Genomic DNA, 17,455 nt, shown 5'->3' on the forward strand with positions numbered 1-17,455 from the left:
GGGAGCTGCCTGCCTTGCTCTACTGCTAGAGCACCGCTCCTCACCTGCCGAGGCCTGCCTACATTCTGCTCTGTCCTGAGCTGCTCTGCTCAGAGGGGATTGGACTTGGACAGACAAACAGCTGGGCTGGGCACAGCCAGAAGGAAAGTGATTGAACTGGAGATGAAGCTTTTGCTGAGAATCTGTGTGCTGGTGGGAGAGGTCCCATGGTTACAAGATCCTTGATGTGGGGGAGGGATCATATAACTCTCCCTCTCAATCACTCTTTCCAGCCCACAGGCCCTGGGAGGCAGGCCAGGGAACTGTTAGACGCACTAGAGAGCTGAGTTTTAATCCTCCTTGGCTAGCTGTGTGAACTTGGAGCTTAGGTAACCTCTCTGAGTCTCATTTATCCCTTCTGCAAAATGAGCATAATTATAGGGTTGCTATAAACCAGCTTAAAAGTGATAATGCATGCCAAGGGCCTGGCCTATAGTAAGCAGTCAGTAAATGTCAGCTGTGATCAGGGCCTGTGTATTTCCTATTCCCTAAACCTCACCTTCTTTAGAGCATCATTTGCCAACAGCTCAGGGGAGAGTTCCCTCATAGCTTAGTTGGTAAAGAATCCGCCTGCAATGCAGGAGACCTTGGTTCGACTCCTGGGTCAGTAAGATCCCCTGGTGAAAGGATAGGCTACCCACTCCAGTATTCTTGGGCTTCCCTTGTGGTTCAGTTGGTAAAGAATCTGCCCGCAATGCAGGAGACCTGGGTTCAATCCCTGGGTTGGGAAGATCCCCTAGAGAAGGGAAAGGCTACCCACTCCGGTATTCTGGCTTGGAGAATTCCATATAGCCCATAGGGTCGTAAAGAGTCAGACACGACTGAGCAACTTTCACTTTCACAGGGGAGGGTTACCCAGGAAGGCAGGAGAGCAGGCACTAGTCCCAGTTCCCAGACCGATAAGTGGAGACCCCATGAAATGAGGCGGTTTGCTCAGGGGGTCTCTGGTTTGGTCCCCTCCCAGGCCCTCTGATACATTACCAAGGTCCCTCAGCACCAAAGGAGTGGAGCTCCCATCCCTAAATAATTTCATCACTGCCCTACTGCCTGAGGGCTCCTCTGCAAGGCACTGGGACCGTAGTGTGAGGCACTTCATCTTAACTGCAATGTCACTGCAGCGGGATTATCTTCTCCAGTTTATGTATGAAGGGACAGAGGCTCGGTCAGGGTTAAAGATTTGCTCAAGGTCATACAGCTAGCAATGGGTTGAGCACGACTCAAACAGCAGGTTGCCTGACGGGAGTCTCCCCCCTGCCAAGAAGACCAGGCAGGCAGTGGCCATGGGCGGCAGATGGCCTTTGGTACAAGGAACAAAGAAGCTTAGGGACCTCCCTGGTGGTCCTGTGGTTAAGAATCAGCCTGCCAGTGCAGGGGATATGGGTTCGATCCCTGGTCCAGGAAGACCCCACCTGTCTCAGGGCAACCAAGCTCTCAAGCTACAACTGCTAAAGCCTGTGCATTCTAGAGCCCATGCTCTGCAACGAGAGAAGCCACTGCAACGAGAAGCCAGAAACTACAGAGTAGCCCCAATCTGCCGCAACTTGAGAAAGCCTGCTCGCAGCAACGAAGACCCAGTGCAGCCAAAATGAAGTAAACAAATAAACTGAAAAAAAAAAAAAAGAGAGGGAGAAAGGGAAGCTTCAGTCTCAGCAGCTTCAAAGAGCCAGGATGAGGAACAGAATTCACTTCACCGGGGGCCACAAGGCCTGCTAACTCTGGAGAAGGCAGTTTGTTGTATTTGGATAGACAGGGGAACCATACTGAATGGCTTCGTTTGACAAATCACATGAGATGGGGCCCAGAGAGTCACCCCAACACACCAGAGAGATCAGGTAGGTTGTGATGTGTCCACAACACTCTCTGCCTTGTGTTCCCACAGCCTATCTTCTCCTGCCCACCTCACGCCCCGTCTTCTGCCCCCTCACACTCTAAATAAGATCACATCTCTGACCTCTCTGTACCCACTGTGGGGAAAAGGGTGACAAGAACAGAAATTATTTTTATTATTCAAATGCTGCTCAAGCTGTTGTGTGAGCTTTCCTACAAATTGTTGCAAGGAGACGGGAGATGTCACAGAGACTCACAGTGTGTGTATATGTATGTGTGTGTATCTGTTTGTGTTTAACAGTACTCCCGGAAGGGGCTCCTGGAACATGGACAGGTATCTGTATACATACAGAGAATATTCCACACATATTTTTGAACACCAAAGGTAACAGTAATAACATTACTATAACTATTCCAATAACTATAGTAATAATAATGAATAATAGTAATAGATAACATTATTTACTATGTGCTAAATGCTTTGCATGCATAAACTAACTAAATCCTCCATGGAGGTAACTGTTGCTAGCCCCATTTCACAAATGGGGAAACTGAGGCTTGGATAGAGGAAGTCAGGCCTCCAGACAAGCAGAGGCAGGAGAGGCTTCCTTGTTGGTCCAGTGGTTAAGACTCTGTGTTTCCACTGCATGGGGCAAGGGTTCAATCCCTGGTTAGGGAACTAAGATCTTGCGTACCCTGCAGTGCAGCTAAATTTTTTTAGTTAAGGAAGAAAAAAGAAATAGAAAGCAGAGGCAATACAGGAGGCAGGTGTGACCCCAGTGGCTGGCTCCTTTCTCTGCACTCTCCTGATTAGAACGAATACTTTGTGGGTTCCTGAGGAGCCCCAGGTTGGGAAAGGAGTTGGGGTGTGGGGAGCAACTTGGCCAGTGCAAAGTGCTCAAGATGAGGAGATTGGGTTCTGGTTCCAGGTGTGCCGCCAAAGTCCAATGCGACTTAGTACAGCGCACTATGGACTTCCCTTCTCCAGGCAGAGTTCTCCCATCTCTACAAAATGGAGATTAGACTCCTAGCAGCTCTCACACTGTGCCCTAGCGGGGCTTGGAAACCTCACAGAGATGCCTGAGAAGGTGAATGTGGGAGCCAGTGGGGGTGGGCTCAGGGAGGCAGGCGGGTCTCAGTCCACTTTCCGTAACGATAATGACAGTTTTAAAAAATAGCAGCTAATATTTATTCAGTGGTTGCTAGGTGTAACATTGTGTTAACTGTTTAATATGAAATCACCTAGTCAAGCCTTGAGAACAACTATCTGAGGTGCATTCAGTTAGAATGTCTCTTTTAAAGATGAGAACAGAGGCTCAGAGGTTCAGTGTGTGACCCAAGGTCCCTGCTGTTGGAACTTGATGCCTATATGTTTGAAAATGCATCCATAGCTTTTGGCAAGACAAAGGGTTTCACTAGACCCAAGAGTTGCAAGACGCACAGAGGCGTAAAGACCCCCTAACCCAGGTGAGGCCCATGTGGTGGGGACACTCTGGCCTCTACAATCTGTTCTACCCTCTGGAGGGAGCTTTGCAGTCCTCCAGGGATGTCTGTCTCCTGACTTCAGGACACAACCTTCCAGCCTCACAGAGAGCCACCCCAAACTCTAACCTTCAGGACAGCCTCTTTCTCTCCACATGGGGGCCTCCTGGTCTCTGCCTGGCCGGAGGCTGCCCCACCAAGAGAAGAGACTCCACAGGCCTTCCCACGGAGCTGAGTTTGTGCCTGAGGGATCCCGAGGCATAAACACAGAACTTAGAGGAGGTGCTCTGTTCCTCCTCTTTGTCTCCAGAACGACTAACTGATAAACAGGTTCAACGTCATTCTGAGCTAGAACTGGTTTTGGTAACTTATGAATCCTTCTGGACAGAGAATCCAGAAAAAGTGGGATAGGATTTGTCCTCCTCTCAAGCCCTCTGATCCCTGGATGCCCTCTGGTTTAGGGAGTTTTCAGCTCCAAATGCAAAGCTCATGCACCCATACAGGCAGTCCCAAGAGAAAGAGATTCCTTGTTCTCTTTGGGGCTCAGTGAGTGTTGGGGGCTCTGAACTCTCCAGCCAGGGTAGGGGGAGCCTCACGGGTCAAGCAGGCCCAGTGCGTGGACAGGAGGTCATCCCGGGGTCTATTTTCCTTACAGTTTGGAAAGAGACCTGGGTACAGGTATGTGTCTCTTCTGATAGAAAACTACCTTGAAGATAAGCGGTAGCTGATGCAGTCTCCGAATATGGGAGAGCTTGGGGAAGGGGTCTGGAGAACACAGGCCCCATCTACAAGTGGCAGCCACCACTCAGCTCCAGCCAGCCATTCTATGGACCAACACAGACAGTGCCCTCCACTTTGTTAAACGGAAGCTGGAGTCTAGATTTTGGGGTGAAGCTTTCCAATGTTTATATGTTAACAACTAATTAGGTAAAAAGCCATCAAACAACAAAACAATATACTATGGCCCAACAAAACTAACTGAAGTGGGACAGCCTGTATACTACCCACTGGCCACATGGGATGGCCTTGAAGGGCTCTAAGACTATGTCCAGCAGCACCTCCCTCTCTCCTTCGGCTCCTTGTAGACCATCGTGTCAATCTCATGACGGGGTCCCGCTCACTACAGGCCTTTCCTTTGGCCTGAATTGCCCTGGGCTACCTCCCTGGCCTGCAGGAACCCCTCTCTCCTTTCCCCCTCTAGTCTGTCTGCAATCTCCTTGTTCCTGCCCCAGGGCCTTTGCACTGCCTACTTCTTCTGCCTGGAACTCTTTCTCAAGATGACTTTGTGGCCTTCCCTCTGCTCACATGTCACCTTGCTATGTAGGCTTTCCCTGACCACTCTTTCAAAAATAGCACCTCCTCCATCACTCTCTAATCTTGCTTTCTACGAATTTATCAGTTTTCATCATCTGATGATATATATATATATATTTTTTTGGAGATGTCACCAGCTTGTGGGATCTTAGTTCCCCAATCAGGGATCAAACCTATGCCTCCTGCACTGGGAGCACAGAGGCCTAACCACTGGGCTGCCATGGAGGTCCCTTATAAAGTACTTTTATCCATTTAGGCCACATTGTGATCTTAGTTCCCCAATCAGGGATCAAACGCACGCCTCTTGCGCTGGAAGTACAGTCTTAACCACCAGACGTTCTCTTAACCTCTCTCTCTGCCACTAGACTCTAACCCCCACAAGAGCAAGGTCTTTATCCATCCTGTTCTCTGCTCTAGAATGCCTTCATGGGGTAGGCCCTCAATAAATAAGTACTGAATGAATGCATAAATGAATGGCTTTGGCAGAAGAGGTACAATAGCAAAACACTTTCCCTTTATCCCCCAGTTTGTCCCTTTTCTTCCTTAAAATCCAGTTTGTTTCTTTCAAATGTCCAATTCTCCAGGGTCACATTATGCCTTTTGAGGGCCCTAGTCACTGTAGCCTTTGTGTGCCCCTTCCTCCATGAAAAAAATATCAGAAAGTATATTTAAGGGCAATACTGACATACAGATGAATATATGGGCTAGTGGCTCCCATGGTGGACAGCTCAGACGTAGAACACTTCCATCACTGCAGAAAATTCTTTTGGAGAATGTTGCTCCAGAGAGTCAGCTGCAGCCCCCTCTGAGTCTCTCTTTTGGAATATGGGTTCCTATTCTGGGCCAGTACTTGAATCCACCACCTGCTAGATGGGTGAACCAGGCAGAGCTCTCCAATTATCTGAGCCTCCCTTTCTCATTTACAGAATGAGAATGATAGTAAGTGTCACAACAAGGATGAGGTTGGTACAGTAACTAACTCACACTGAGTGTATCCTGTGCTAGGAATTGCCACGTATTGACTCATGCAGCCTTCTCAACAGCTCATGAGACAGGTGCTACTCTCATTTCCCTTTTTCCAGGAACAGAGAGGTTAAATAACTGCCCAAGGTCACACAGCTGGTGAATGATAAGAGCTGGGATTTGAAAGCAGGTTGATCTGACTTCAGAGACCACTTTCTTGCTATCAGTTCTACCTAATACTGTACCCTTTCTCCAAAGACCAAGTGAGAAAATGCATGCAGATGTGTTTTGAAAACATATAGATTGCCATCCAGATATCAGACAGTATAATTTTTGTCATCAATAATGATAATCAGAATACTAATAAAGAAGGGGACCTCAAGTCTCAGCTCTATTTCACCAATGCCCTAGATGAGAACTTCCTTTTTAGCCATTTCTCTTCCCCTTGATTCCAGGCTTGGGTTTCTCAGTCTGCTGGTGGGTCCTGCTGCCATTTAGCAAGCCATTATTGGTCCTAATAAGGTGTTACTCTGCGTCTTTCCTCCCTGCGCTTTTACCTGTCATATTATCTGTCTTTCCTCCCGCCCTGGGAAGTAGGTAGGAGAAGCTATTATTATTATCATTTTACAGACAGGTAAATTGAGGCTCAGAAGAAATCCTGTGGCCTTGCTAAGGTCACACGGCCCATCCAGGGCTCAAGTCTCTGGTCCTTTTCCTGTTTGTATCCAATTCTTTGACTTGCTTTTGTTACATAACGACCCAGCAGTGGCTGCCTATAAACTAGCACATGACTCAAGTGTTCGAGTTTCTTAGAAATGAATTAAGCCTCCCTACCAATTCCTGAATTTCAGTTGACCTAAACCAACAGGTCAATAGCTGGTGGGCAAGATCAGTCCACGCTAGAGTCGGAATCTTTTTTTTAAAAGAAACTTTTTATTTTCTATTGTGGCATAGCTGATTAACAATGTTGTGATAGTTTTAGGTGGACAGCAAAGGGACTCAGCCATACATATACATATATCCATTCTCCCCAAAGCTCCTCTCCCACCCAGGCTGCCACATAACACTGAGCAGAGTTCCCTGTGCTGTGTAGTAGGACATTGTTGGTTATCCATTTTAAATACAGCAATGTATACATGTTGGTCACAAACTCCCAAACTATGCTTTCCTGCTACCCTTCCTTCCCACCCCGGGCAGCCATAAGTTCCTTCTCTGTGAGTCTCTTCTTAATCTGTAAGTAAGTTCATTTGTATCATTTCCTTTTAGATTCTACCTATAAGGGATGAGCTGCGATGTTTTTTCTTCTCTGACTTACTTCATAGAGCAGGAATCGAGTAGGAAAATTCCCCTTTCGATTTGATGTTAGATTACTCTTCCTAGCACATAGTTCTGCTCTGGTCCTGCCTCTTGTCTAAAACCTTCAGCGGCTCCATACAACTAAGTAGAAAAATTATTTCAGTAGCTAAAGACTTCCTGACAAGCAGGTACCTGGAATGTCAACATTCTTTCACTTACGGTTTTAATCTGGCTCAAAGGCAAAAGGCCTCCTAATTCTCACTCCATGGCTCCACCCTCCCCCACTCCCCAGCCTTTGTCATAAATAGAATATATTCAGGATACTTTCTCGAGAGCCACAGAGCCAGCCTCACACTGGATGCCAGAGGCGGTGGATAGGGGTGGGCCGTCAAAAATTAAATCCTGAGAGCACCCAGATCCATGGTAAGTTCATATTCAGACTTTTTGGGGGAGAGTGTGGACATCATCCAGTGAAGAGGAATGAAGCCAGTGACTCTCTCATGAAAGACTCTCCAAACTCTACAAAATATCTTCGCTCATTGCTTCTCCCCCGAGCCTAGGCAATCCAGAATGCCCAGCTTTAGGAAATATGGCTTTCTGATATCAGTTCAGCCTCCCCCTTCTGGGTGCCCTTGGGGTGCCAGGCAAATCTCAGTTTACCTCACCGAGAAACAGGAGTAAAAGGGCAGATGCGTTTCCTAAAAGTACTCTTGGGCTATTTAGTTAATGTCCAAGAAAAGGGAAGGTGCTGGGCCATGAGGCAGAATGTCATTTTCTGATTTGTGCCTGGGTGATGGGGAGGAATTTCATCATCAGAAACAAGCCTGGCATTTTGAACAAATGTGGTAGGACTGTCTTTAGTGGAAGCTTGATTTGGCTTTGAATTCTTCTAAGTGCATCTGCTTCCCCATGGAAGAGACAGAATTACAGAGTCACAAACTCCCAGAACTAGATGCCTGAGTCCTCGCACATGGACCATTATGGATACAGGTCACAGAGCATCAGATTCACAGCACATCCCACCAGGCAGTTCAGAACAGCAGGCAGGACACAGAATGTTAGGATGGCAGAGCCCCCACTTGTCAGATCTGGAGGGGCTCCCAGTCTGGTTTTTCAAACCTGTGCTTCCCAAGAGAATGAGGGGCAAGCCTGGAGGCAGAGTCCGAGGCCTGGAGCCCTGCTTCGATAGTGCAGTTCTGCTTTTATCTGTTTATAGGCTGTGTTTCCAAGTACAACTTGATTAGGGAAAAAAGAAAGCAACAGAGGGGTCTGAAATCGCGGATCCATTCCTGCCCCTTCCCCCAAGACACGCACATCATTTAGAGGTGAAGATGGAGGTCCAGATGGCATAGGTGACTGACTTGACCAACACTCCCAGGGAATAAGTGACTTTAGATCTAGGTCTTCCAAGAGCCAGGTCAGCTAACTACACTGACCACTGAACAGGCATCAGTGAATGTGCAACCCTGATCCACAGCCAGAGGAAGTCCCAAATTCCACACACCAAAGAATCTGCCCATGTAAGTTGGAAAGGACTTTAGAGCCCTCTTTGTAGTCCCCAAGGGCAACCATTCCCCTGGAGTAGCACATCCTTTCCCAGGTGGCCGCCCAGAATCTGCTTGGATTCCCCCAGAGAGGGGGAGCTCTCTATATTGTGAGACGACTCATTCCAGAATTGCACTTGAGATCGCTAACCAAGAAAACAGGGCTACATCTCAGAACACTGTTCCTGCCAGTTGTATTCAGACTTTTATCACTGACTTGGATAAAGACACAGATGTTACAATCACCAAGTTGCTAAACATTTGAATTAAGATTCTGAGAAGCTGAAGCAGTGAGTGAAACACATGGAGAAATGAATCCTGGTCTCATTAAAGCCCTATGTCATTTAGTTGCAGAAGATCAGCCTGCATAGGAACAGATTGGGGGTGGTGTGAAAAGACATCTAGGAGTTTTCATTACCTACAAACTCAACAATCAATAATCTGAGCCGGTTGCTAAAAAAGAAATAGTACTTGGTAATATTTGTTGAAAATTGTGTCATATACCATAGTAATTATGTACTTTAATTCATTTCTTTCTCAAAATGATATTATGAAGTCAGGAAACTAAGGATCAGAGAATGTAAGTCACTTGCCCAAAGTCACACGGCCAGAAGCTGTGTGCTGTGAGCCATTTTCTGCACGAAATGGGATCGGGAGTTACACAGAATTTGATTCACACATATATCCTAAAAGAGCCCATTCGTGAAGCCCCACACCTGCACTTGCTCACACCTGTGCACACACACAAGCCCCATGGCTACCAGTTTATTTACTCCCATTCCATTCATTCTGTCAAGCAGGCACACACAAAGAGTGTACCCACATAATTATTCAAAACTGCCTCTTAAGTGTGTGTGTATGTGATTTCTTGCAAATGTGCACATTCAGCCACATGCAGATTTCTCTCTGAGTCTGGGGAGCCAAAAGCTTGAGGCCCCACCCCGGACAAGCGCCTGCTCGCAGCTTCCCAGCACAGCCTATGGCTCAGCTAGCAAGCTTAGACTCGACCAGGGACCAGCGGCTTCCTGCTCCACTGGGGAGCAGACTGGGCCTTCTCTAGGGGGTTCAGTGGACCCTACCCTCACCCCAATCTCAGTCTTTGATTCTGCCTTGGCTTTGAAACAATAGTAACTAATATTTATTGAGTGCTTTTCTATGGGCCAGGTGCCATACTAAGCACATTAACATACACAATCCTGTTTCATCTTCATAAAACCTCAGGAAAGCAGTGTTCTTAATAGCCCCATCTTACAGATGAGGAAACTGAGGTTCTAAGAGGTAAACTTCCCCAAGGTTATCCAGTCAGCAAGTGGTAGAGTTGGACTTGACCCCAAACAGTTGGATTTATAAGTGAGCACAGTTTCTCTTTCTCACAACATGACTAGGAGGAAAGAACCTGGCTCTGGTTTTCACCCTGTGACCTTGGGCAAGCCCCTTTCTTTTGGAGGGACTTTATTTTCCAGCTTCAAAAAGGAAGGGATGCTCACTAAAGGTTCTCTCAGTTTTCCCTCTGTCTTTGCTTTTCCTAAGTCCAGATCCTTCCATTTTTTTCAACTAGTATTTATTGAGCTTGCTTATTTACCAGGCACTGATCAAAGCACTGGGAGTTCATGCATGAATAAGATACCCAAAGCTCCTGTCTTCACGGAGCCCAGGAGACAGTAAACAAATAAATAAGAACAATATTGGGAGGTGACAAGTGCCGTGGAGAAAATGAGGGTGAAGTGATAAAAAAGGGTGTTAGATAGCAGGCTACATCAACCTGGGGGTTAGAAGGTGTGCTGAGAAGCTGTGTTCAGTCGCTCAGCTGTGTCCAACTCTTTGTGACCCCATGGACTGTAACCTGCCAGGCTCCTCTGTCCATGGGATCCCCCAGGGAAGAATACTGGAATGGGTTGCCATTTCCTTCTCTAGAAGGTGACATTAGAGCTGAGAAATGGATAACAAGAAGGAGCTAGCCATGGGTGAATCTTAAACAGAGGAAAACAGCAAGTGCAAATTTGCTGAAGAGAAAGAAGTGTGTATTTGCAGAAGAGAAAGAAGACCCTCGTTGCCGCAGCTTGGTGAACAATATGAGGGGTGCTGGGAGGTATCATCTGAGATACAGGCAGGGCCCAGATGGTGGGGAGCCTTCCAGGCTATGATACAAGTTCAGATTTCATTTAAATGCTACAGGAAGCTGCTGGAAAATTTTAAGCGTGAAAGTGATAAGAATTCATTTATGCTTTCACAAGATGTTTCAAAATAGTGGTCCTAGGTGCTGCGGGTGGGGAGGGTAGCCCAGGGAGCTGAACATGTCCCTGCCCCCTGCAAGCCTGTTCACTTGCCTGGGCACAGCGCCAGAAACAAGTCTCAGACACAGGCCCTTCCCCCAGCAAACCACTTACCAGGTCTGTGAGTCCTACAGCTTGAACACAGCCATGGGCACCAAACCCCCACCCAAGGGTTCATTCCCTTTGACATCATCCCCTTTGACCACCACCACCACCACCACTACACCCTGCCCCGGCGAGACCCCATCCCTGCTCCCTTCTCTGCAGCTCACTTTAAGAACTCTAGCTCTGCAAGGCACCCCTGCAGCTGCTGAGCGGAGTGTCTTGTTGGGACCTGCCCTCCACGGGAGCTGACCTGGTGAACAGGAAGTGTTCCCCACAGCAGGGCGGGCGGAGCTGGGAGGCTGCCTGCATCCTGGACTTGCTGGGCCACCAAATTGAGTGTGGACCTGGGACCAGGTAAGCACTCATTTCCCCCCTCCAGCTTCAACTTCAAAAGCAATGCGGTCCTGGGGGAAGGGGTGGGGTCTGAATGATTGAGGGGGGGGCAGTCCCCTTCCTGCTTGCAAGGAACTGTGTCAGGGATGGGCAAGTGTGGCTTTTCCCTGTGGCCAGGACCCTTGTGGGCTGCAGTGACAAGCAAGGGGTGACAGCAAGGAGTGGGAACGGTGGGGAATAGACAACATCTTTTTGTGTCACCGGCTTTAGGACCCCAGGTGTAGAGTCTGCCTCCATCCTGGCCCCTCTCTTCTGAGGTGTTGGGCTTAGGGCGCCACCAACAGGATGTCAAGTGAGGAATGGTGGGAGGGAGCCTGGAAGGAGGAGGCATAATCAAATTCTTTACTATCACAGGCTTTCAGAGCCCAAGTTAGGCTGACTTTCCCATTTCTGCCTTCACTCTCCTTCCCATGTTGGGATGCAACCCACAGGGTCTTAAAGAACCTGCCTTTGGTTGTCTCGACTCTAAAGAGACAAGGATCTAAGCCTCTCTTTTTCCCCCTTGCCCTGGACGTTTAACTCTTCCTTGCCTTTGAAGACCAAGGCAACTGGAAAAACAAGTCTTGCTTGTTTCCTCCAGGAATGCTTGGCACATCTGGCTGATAGCCATGAACTCCCCAGAGTCAAGACTCCCATGGTCAGGCCAGGCACCAGCCTGGTGCACACAGCCTTCCAGGTGCTTCTAGAAGACTCGGTTTGGCAACCAAACTCAGCCTACCTCATGACCCTCCCCATCCTTGGCCCTGATGAGTCTCATATTTTGACCCAGGATGGAGTCCAGGGATGAGCCACTGAGGAAGCTATAAAGGAGAGGATGGGGAACAGTGGGTCTTAGAGGTGAAGCACTCATTCGTGGTTACTTCAACAATTGCCAGGGGCTGCTTCTTACCTGGCTGCCCACTATGTGACTCGGGGCAAGATCCCTCCCCCACCTGGGTTCTCTTTTTCCATCTCTGCATGAGAAGCGGGTCCGAGCTCCATTATCTCTCAGGACTACTTCAGTTCTGCCATTTCAGAGGAGGAAGGCAAGGTGTTTCTCTCTTCAGGATTACAAGACAAGTCAGAATCAGGCCCCATCCAAAGGGACTTTTTGGTGGAGGAGATGTACCTAAGCCAGGGACTTTTCCCCATGAAATATTTATTTACTTATTTGGCATATCAGGTCTTAGCTGCGTCATGCAGGATCTTTGGTTATAATACTTGGGCTTTCTAGCTGTGATGTGTGGGGTCAGTAGTTGTGGCACTCAGGCCTAGTTGCCCTGCAACATGTGGGATCTTATTTCCCTGAGCAGGAATTTGAACCCATGACCCCCCGCTGCATTGCAAGGCAGATTCTTAACCACTGGACCACAAGGGATGTCTCACCAGGATTAATTTGTGCTTTGTTTTTATTTAGCTGTCAGGCCATGGGCAGGCCCCTTCCATTTATGAAACTTAGATTTCTATGACTAACAATAGTTAATATTATGTTAAAACTTACGGTCTTCCCTGGTGGCTCAGATGGTAAAGAATCTGCCTGAAATGCAGGAGACTGGGGTTCAATCCCTGGGTTGGGAAGATTCCCTGGAGAAGGAAATGGCAACCCACTCTAGTATTCGTCTCTGGGAAATCCCATGGACAGAGGATCCTGGCGGGCTACAGTCCATGGGGTTGCAAGAGTTAGACACGATTGAGTGACTTTCACTTCACTTCACTTATGCTAAAATTTACTATGTGCCAGGCACTCTGTTAGCTCATTTACCTTTGTTATTTCACTTAATTTTCAAACAGTCAAATGAGGTAGATATTATCCTTATTCCTACTCTACAGAAGAGGGGATTGAGGCTCATAGAGGTGAAACAACCTGCCCAGAAAGTCACCCAGCTAGTAAATAGTGGAGCCAGGCCTGATGGCCCAGGAGCCTGATGCCAGGCCTTCGATCCTGGTCCCTTTGCTTTTTCACAGCCCCTACATGTGCAGATACAGCTCAGTTCAACTAGAGTTCAGCCCTGGCGGAAGTGTCTTATGGGAAGTATTTAGTGCCAGACTGCTAAGCTTGGGTGCCTCTTCAGAATGATTTTAGCGTCACTGAGGAAGATTTTCCAGTGGTAAAGAACCCACTTGCCAATGCAGGAGACATAAGAGATGCAGATTTGATCCCTGGGTCAGGAAGATCCACTGGAGGAGGAAATGGCAACTCACTCCAGTATTCTTGCCTGGAGAATCCCATGGACAGAGGAAACTGGTGGGCTACAGTCCATGGGGTCCTTGGACACAGCTGAAGCGACTTAGCACGCATGCACAGGGAACCACTGAAGGTTTGGAAAAGGGAGGGAAGCAGTTAAGGACTGTGCTGTATCTGCTGGATGCTCTTGAGGAAGCACTTAAACTAGTCTGTTACTCTTCAAACACAAGGTTTTGCAATCTCAGCACTACTGACTTGCTGTGGGTGTCTGTCCCGTGCACCATAGGCTGTTTGGCAACATCCCCATCCTCTTTCTACTAAATGCCAACAGCATCTTCTGCACAAGCTGGAATAGCCAAAAATACCTTTGTGCGTGCTACATTGCTTTGGTTATGTCTGACTCTTTGCGACCCTATGGACTGTAGCCCACCAGGCTCCTCAGTCCATGGGATTCTCCAGGCAAGAATAGGAGTGGGTTGTCTTGCCCTTCTCCAGGGCATCTTCCCTACCCAGGGGTCAAACCTGCATCTCTTAAGTTTCTTGAATTGGCAGGTGGGTTCTTTACCATGAGTGCCACTTGGGAAGGAAAAAATACCTTCAGACATTGCCAAATGTCCTCTGAGGGGCAAAACCACCCCAGTTAAGAGCCACAGCAGTAGGAACCATTTCTTTGCTAACTCATGCCCTTTCTTTTTCTGCCCAGGGTTTCAGGAGGTTTTCCATCATGATTATTGCCTCGTTGGGGTTTGCCATTCTCTTGCTCCACTGTACAACTTGTGAGAACCCCCTCATCTCCTCAGCCTGGCACTTCACACACCCCCTATATAATGCGACCATCTATGAAAACTCTGCTCCCAAGACCTACGTGGAAAGCTCTGAGAAAATGGGCATCTACCTCATAGACCCCCAGTGGGCAGTGAGGTACCGGATTATCTCTGGAGATGTGGCCAACGTGTTTAAAACAGAGGAGTACATGGTGGGCAACTTCTGCTTTCTGAGAATAAGGACAAAGAGCAGCAACACGGCCCTTCTGAACAGGGAGGTGCGAGACAGCTACACCCTCATCATCCAAGCCACGGAGAAGACCCTGGAGTTAGAAGCGCTGGCCCGCGTGGTGGTCCGCATCCTGGACCAGAATGACCTGAAGCCCCTCTTCTCCCCGCCTTCATACCGAGTCACCATCTCTGAGGACATGCCCCTCAAGAGCCCCATCTGCAAGGTGAGCGCCACCGATGCAGACCTGGGCCAGAACGCCGAGTTCTATTATGCATTTAACACAAGGTCAGAGATGTTCGCCATCCACCCCACCAGCGGGGTGGTCACCTTGGCTGGGAAGCTCAACGTCACCTGGCGAGGGAAGCATGAGCTACAGGTACTGGCTGTGGACCGCATGCGGAAGATCTCGGAGGGCAATGGATTTGGCAACGTGGCTGCGCTCGTCATTCACGTGGAGCCTGCCCTCAGGAAGCCCCCAGCCATTTCTTCGGTGGTCTTGGCTGCACCGGACCGCCAGGAGGACGCCACCTATGCCACTGTCATGGTAGACGCAAACAGCTCAGGGGTGGACGTGGACTCGCTGGAAATTGTTGGTGGTGACCCTGGAAAGAACTTCAAAGCCATCAAGTCTTATGCCCGGAGCAGTGAGTTCAGCGTGGTTTCTGTCAAAGACATCAAATGGATGGACCACCCTCATGGATTCAACCTCAGCCTGCAGGCCAGGGCTGGGAGCAGACCTTCCGTTTACTCCCAGATCAGGGGCTTTCACTTACCTCCTTCCAAACTAACTTCCCTCAGGTTTGAGAAGGCCACGTACAGAGTGCGGCTTAGTGAGTTTTCCCCCACTGGCAGCCGCGTGGTGATGGTGAAAGTAACCCCAGCCTTCCCCAACCTGAAGTATGTTCTAAAGCCATCCTCAGAGAGTGCAGCATTTAAACTGAATGCCCGCACGGGGCTGATCACCACCACAAAGCTCATGGACTTCCATGACCAAGCCCAGTACCAGCTACGCATCAGAACCTCACCGGGCCTGGCCTCCACCACTGTGGTCATTGACATTATGGACTGTAATAATCATGCCCCAGTGTTCAACAGGTCCTCCTACGATGGCACTTTTGATGAGAACATCCCTCCAGGCACCAGTGTTCTGGCTGTTAGTGCCACAGACCAGGATCATGGAGAGAATGGATATATCACCTACTCCATCGCTCGCCCAAATGCTGTCCCCTTTTCTATTGACCCTTACCTGGGGATCATCTCCACCTCCAAACCCATGGACTATGAGCTCATGAATAGAATTTACACTTTCCGGGTACGGGCATCAGACTGGGGATCCCCATTTCGCCAGGAAAAAGAAGTATCTGTTTCTCTTAGGCTCAAGAATCTGAATGACAACAAGCCTATGTTTGAGGAAGTTAATTGCACTGGGTCTATCCACGAAGACTGGCCAGTAGGAAAATCAGTAATGACTGTGTCAGCTATAGATGTGGATGAGCTTCTGAACCTAAAATACGAGTTTGTGTCGGGCAACGAACTAGAGTATTTTGATCTAAATCATTTCTCTGGTGTGATATCCCTCAAACGCTCTTTTAGGAACCGTACTACTGGTCAACCCATCAGCTATTCCCTGAAAATTACTGCTTCAGATGGGAAAAATTATGCCTCACCCATGACTTTGAATGTTACTGTAGTGAAGGACCCTCATTTTGAGGTCCCTGTAAAGTGTGAGAAGACAGGGGTACTGACACATTTCACAAAGACCATCTTGCACTCTATTGGGCTTCAGAATCAGGAGTCCAATGATGAGGATTTCACTTCCTTAAGTGCATATCAGATCAATCATCATACCCCTCAGTTTGAGGACCACTTTCCACAGTCCATTGACATCCTTGAGAGTGCTCCTCTCAACACACCTCTAGCCCGTCTGGCAGCCACTGACCCTGATGCTGGCTTTAATGGAAAACTGGTCTATGTGATTGCAGATGGCAATGAAGAGGGTTGCTTTGACATTGAGCTGGAAACAGGGCTGCTCACTGTAGCTGCCCCCTTAGACTATGAAGCCACCAGTTTCCACGTCCTCAATGTAACAGTGTATGACCTGGGCACTCCCCAGAAGTCCTCCTGGAAGCTGCTGACAGTGAATGTGGAAGACTGGAATGACAACTCGCCCAGATTTCCTCCCGGTGGGTACCAGGTAACAATCTCAGAAGACACAGAAGTTGGAACCACTGTTGCAGAGCTGAAAGCGAAAGATGCTGACTCAGAGGATAACGGGAGGGTTCGATACGCGCTGTTAAGCCCCACAGAGAAGTTCTCCCTCCATCCTCTCACCGGAGAAATAGTTGTCACAGGACACTTGGATCGGGAATCAGAACCTCGGTATATACTCAAGGTGGAGGCCAGGGACCAGCCCAGGAAGGGCCACCAGCTTTTCTCTGTCACTGACCTGATAATCACTTTGGAAGATGTCAATGACAACTCCCCTCAGTGCATCACAGAACACCGCAGGCTTAAGGTCCCAGAGGATCTACCCCCAGCGACTATTCTAACATTTCTGGATGCCTCTGATCCTGACCTGGGCCCTGCGGGAGAAGTACAGTATGTCCTGTTGGATGATGTCCACGGGACCTTCCATGTGAACCCGATGACAGGGGCACTCAGTCTGGAGAAAGAGCTGGACTTTGAGAGGAGGGCTGGATATAACCTGAGCCTATGGGCCAGCGACAGTGGGAAGCCCCTGGCCCGCAGGACCCTCTGCCACTTGGAGGTGATTGTCCTGGATGTGAATGAGAATCTCCACCCTCCCCACTTTGCTTCCTTTGTGCACCAGGGCCAGGTGCAGGAGAACAGCCCCTCAGGAACCTCAGTGATGGTAGTGGCCGCCCACGATGATGACACTGGCTTGGACGGGGAGCTCCAGTACTTCCTGCGCGCTGGCACCAGCCTTGCTGCCTTTAGCATCAACCAAGACACAGGTACTGGGCGTTGGGAGGGACGGGAGGGCCAGGTGCTGGGAGAGGATGGGGCTACGGAAAATCAGGGGCTCTTTTGAGAGAAGT

At 48.8% G+C, this 17,455-nt stretch overlaps 1 protein-coding gene across 2 annotated transcripts in view; it reads left to right on the top strand.

Moving 5' to 3' along the window:
- Positions 1–17,455, top strand: part of FAT2 (FAT atypical cadherin 2) — an 84,931-nt gene that overhangs the window by 8,366 nt on the left and 59,110 nt on the right. Inside the window, exons 1-2 of one of the 2 annotated variants that reach the window (XM_018050131.1) lie at positions 11,034–11,197; positions 14,104–17,371. In XM_018050131.1, coding sequence (XP_017905620.1) covers positions 14,125–17,371 — 3,247 coding nt within the window. In that variant the 5' untranslated portion in view covers positions 11,034–11,197; positions 14,104–14,124. Of the gene's footprint in view, positions 1–11,033; positions 11,198–14,103; positions 17,372–17,455 lie in introns of those variants that run through there. The other variant, XM_005683192.3, reaches the window with a different exon arrangement.

The sequence above is a fragment of the Capra hircus genome, chromosome 7 (assembly GCF_001704415.2).
Source record: "Capra hircus breed San Clemente chromosome 7, ASM170441v1, whole genome shotgun sequence".
Classification (NCBI taxonomy): Eukaryota; Metazoa; Chordata; class Mammalia; order Artiodactyla; family Bovidae; genus Capra; species Capra hircus.